Genomic DNA, 3,807 nt, shown 5'->3' with positions numbered 1-3,807 from the left:
TGTTAACATTCAGGTATGTTGGAGGACCATGCACTCACTTGTTCCCTGATCCTAGTGTGTAATGAGCACTTAGTATTTATTGAATAAATATGACTAACCCATTTTTACCTTGCACCTACTGAATCAGCCATTGCTGTGGGCCATACATCAAAATCTAAGTACATTTTTTGCGATTTCTAAGATTATCTAGAATTCTGGCATCATTATAGGAGTATGGATTTGGAATAAGAGATTACTTTTTAGCATTTTAGAGCTACAAGTTGGATTAGGTATCATCTCTCACAATGTCTTTGTTTTACTAGTGAGGTACTAAAGCCCAGAGACCAGTCCAAGACCATGCAGGTCCCTTGCCAGTGTGGGAGACCACCCAGTCCTGGCAGCCAGTGAGCCTGGCCTGGCCTGCCTTGCTCTGGCCAGTTTACTTCCCTGCTCTGGGACTTGGTTTGTTCCTCAGGTTGAAGAAGAACCTGAGTTCTGGTTCTAGAAGGGTGATGAGTTAAGAATCCACATCTCAGGAGGGCAACTTGGTCAGATAAACAGACAAAGCTCTAGGTAACCAACTAAGGAAGCTACAATATGCAAATGAATGGATTGTGGCTTTCTTTCTGGTTGGCTGAAGGGGCCCTGATGTCACAATTCTAGGGTTTCTCCACTCCGAATGATAGTGTCTCTAGCCAAAAATATTTATTGACCTGGTTGGTCTCTTGGCTTCCTCCCTTTGTCCAACGTGGAAGACACAATGGAACCCCTCTACCAGGCTGAGTCCATTCTCATGACAGTGAATACCCTACAGGGGAAGAAAATGGTAGAGAGTGGCCTCCAGTCTGGAGATTTTTCCCTGTCCCAGTCATGGCCCTCCTGCCTCCCACCACCCGCTGACTTGGAGATCCTGCAGCAGAAGGTGGACGGGGTGCAACGGGAACTGGAGAACTTTAAGAAAGAGGCATTGCGGCCGGGCGCGGTGGCTCACGCTTGTAATCCCAGCACTTTGGGAGGCCGAGGCGGGCGGATCACGAGGTCAGGAGATCGAGACCACGGTGAAACCCCGTCTCTACCAAAAATACAAAAAATTAGCCGGGCGTGGTGGCGGGCGCCTGTAGTCCCAGCTACTCGGAGAGGCTGAGGCAGGAGAATGGCGTGAACCCGGGAGGCGGAGGTTGCAGTGAGCCGAGATCGCGCCACTGCACTCCAGCCTGGGCGACAGAGCAAGACTCCGTCTCAAAAAAAAAAAAAAAAAAAAAAAAAAGAAAGAGGCATTGAAGTCCATCCATTACCTTGAAGATGCCTTCTGCAAGATGAATGGAACCCTGGTGCAACAGGAGGAGCAGGCGGCTCACGTGAGGCAGAGGCTAAGGGAGGAGGAGGACCGTGGCATCGGGCACAGCAAGGTTCTCATCTTCCTGTTGCCGCGCAAGAAACAGCTCCGGGAGCACTGCAAGCAGCTGGAAGACCTCCTGCTGGACAGGTGCCGTGACGCCCTGCGTGCCACCAAGAAGAGCAAGGCTGACTGAGCCTCGTGGGTGGCACTAGCCAAGCACCAAGTTGAAGATTTTTTTTTTAGTGGAAGGAGAAACCCCAAGTCCCCACCCCCTTGCTTTCCCTTCCTCATTTCCATTGCTTTCCTTCTATCTAAATAACACCTTGCTGAGAGGCAAAAAGACTTCAATGTGTCTTTTTTTTTTGGTGAAATTCCATTTATCCAGCATTCTCAAGGAAGGAGGCACCCCAGTACTGAGTCAGGCCCCTGTAACTTTCACTTGAACTGTTTTCCTGTTTGTAATGGTACTATTGCTCAATGTATACCTTTTTATTTGTACAGTATATTCTTAAACTGATTGTGTTGAACAGATTCACCTTTTTTTTTTTTTTTTTTGAATGATTCAAGGCTTTCATGATTTGAGACTTAACACGTGGTCAACTGATACCATGTCACTTAATGCATGATCTCCCCAGAGGGGTTGGACTGCTTGCCTGTGCACTAACACTACCCCAGATTGCTGTTTTTGGTATTCTAACCCTTGTCTGTATGGTCTTTCTGTCTGCCTTCACTGTTAGACTGTCACATCTCAATTTTCTTTGCTGCCTCTTTCTACCTCTACTTCCCTTCCATTTAGACTGCAGACTGGCCAATCGGAATGACAGAGCTTATTAGGACTGTGTGGGTGGAACTCGCTGAGCTCTAGTGACCGATAATGCAACACCTCTGAGATGGGACTAGGAAGTGGGGAAACTGATTTCTGTGTTCGATCCATGGAGCAGGAATTATTGTCACAGTGCCTGGCCATTTATCAGGCAATACACACATACCATCCCACTTACTTCCATAGGCACCTTGGAGGTGAGTATTGATTTTCTATGGTTCACACTGGGAGACTGGCCGCAGGAAGGAGAGTCCAGTACCCAAGGTCTGCACACTAGTAAGTGGCAGGGCCATGGTTTAAGTCTAGGTCAGCTGTGCAGATTTGCAACCTGCTGCATCCCTCTCTGCTCCCCAGTTTTGGAACCACTTCAGGCTGTTCATGGATGTGTTCTTCTGGAAGGCTGAGGTTGTCACAGGGGTGATTTGGGAGTTCATTAGCTGACACTATACCTTTTATTTCCAATTAGTCTTCTAGTTCATCAATTCATGTATCTTCTCTCTGGCTAACCAAATGCTGCCATGCAGCAGGGATTCTCCTCTAAACAGCAGAAGTGAGGTGCCTGGAGACCAGAGCCAGTGCCTGAATAGAGTCAGGTCTGTCTTTCCAGCTCTGGGCTTACAGCAGATTCCATATCCTCTGATCTTCTGTGGCAGTCTCATCCTCCCACTTCCTTCTGTCATAGAATCTCTCCAAATAAGATTTAAACATCTGGAACTCCCAAGCTGCGCTTCCCAAAAGGACCCCGTGACCCATGGTTAATTGTAATACCCATCCAATAGCCATCTACCATGAAGGGCTGCATCCTTATTTTAACTTTAGGCAGTTTTTTTGTTGTCATTTTGTTTGTTTGTTTGTTTGAGACAGAGTCCCTCTCTGTCACTCAGCCTGGAGTGCTGGAGTGCAATGGTGTGATCTTGGCTCTCTGCAACCTCCGCCTCCCGGGTTCAAGCAATTCTCCTGTCTCAGCCTCCGGAGTAGCTGGGACTACAGGTGCATGCCACCATGCCCAGCTAATTTTTGTATTTTTAGTAGAGACGGGGTTTCACCATATTGGTCAGGCTGGTCTCAAACTCTTGACCTCAGGTGATCACCTGCCTCAGCCTCCCAAAGTACTGGGATTACAGGAATGAGCCACTGCGCCCAGCTGCTTTTTTTTTTTTTTTTTTTTGAAGAGAGTCTTACTCTGTTGCCCAGGCTGGAGTGCAATGGTGCAATCTCAGTTCACTGCAACCCGGCTTTCAAGTGATTCTCCTGCCTCAGCCTCCCGAGTAGCTGGGATTACAGGTGCGTACCACCACAACTGGCTAATTTTTGTATTTTTAGTAGAGATGGGGTTTCACTATGTTGGCCAGGCTGGTCTCGAACTCCTGACCTCAAGTGATCCTCCCGCCTTGGCCTCCCAAAGTGCTAAGATTACAGGCATGAGCCACTGTGCCTGGCCTTTAGGCAGTTTCTTTGGAAGATTTAGCTTAAGTAATAATAATGGTAATACTAACAATATTAATATTATTACTAATATAAGAGCTTAACATTATCAAGAATATAATATAGTCCAGGCACCATGGTTGGCCCTTTGAAGGTAAGTACTGCTATGGTTTGAATGGCCCCTCCAAAACCCATGTTGAATCTTTTTTTTTTTTTTTTAGAGGGAGTCTTGCTTTGTCAC

At 47.1% G+C, this 3,807-nt stretch overlaps 1 protein-coding gene across 1 annotated transcript; it reads left to right on the top strand.

Moving 5' to 3' along the window:
• Positions 1 to 689: 689 nt before the first annotated feature.
• CCDC182 (coiled-coil domain containing 182) lies at positions 690 to 1,835 on the top strand. Its single transcript, XM_032162574.2, has 2 exons — positions 690 to 943; positions 1,254 to 1,835. Exons 1-2 carry the CDS (start codon positions 740 to 742, stop codon positions 1,509 to 1,511), a joined length of 462 nt encoding a protein of 153 aa, XP_032018465.1. The 5' UTR covers positions 690 to 739; the 3' UTR covers positions 1,512 to 1,835.
• The last annotated feature ends 1,972 nt before the right edge of the window (positions 1,836 to 3,807 follow it).

Source organism: Hylobates moloch, unplaced genomic scaffold (assembly GCF_009828535.3).
Source record: "Hylobates moloch isolate HMO894 unplaced genomic scaffold, HMol_V3 SCAFFOLD_10, whole genome shotgun sequence".
Taxonomy (NCBI): Eukaryota; Metazoa; Chordata; class Mammalia; order Primates; family Hylobatidae; genus Hylobates; species Hylobates moloch.
The sequence above is the reverse complement of the archived record's forward strand: the minus strand, read 5'-3'. Positions and strand labels throughout refer to the sequence as shown.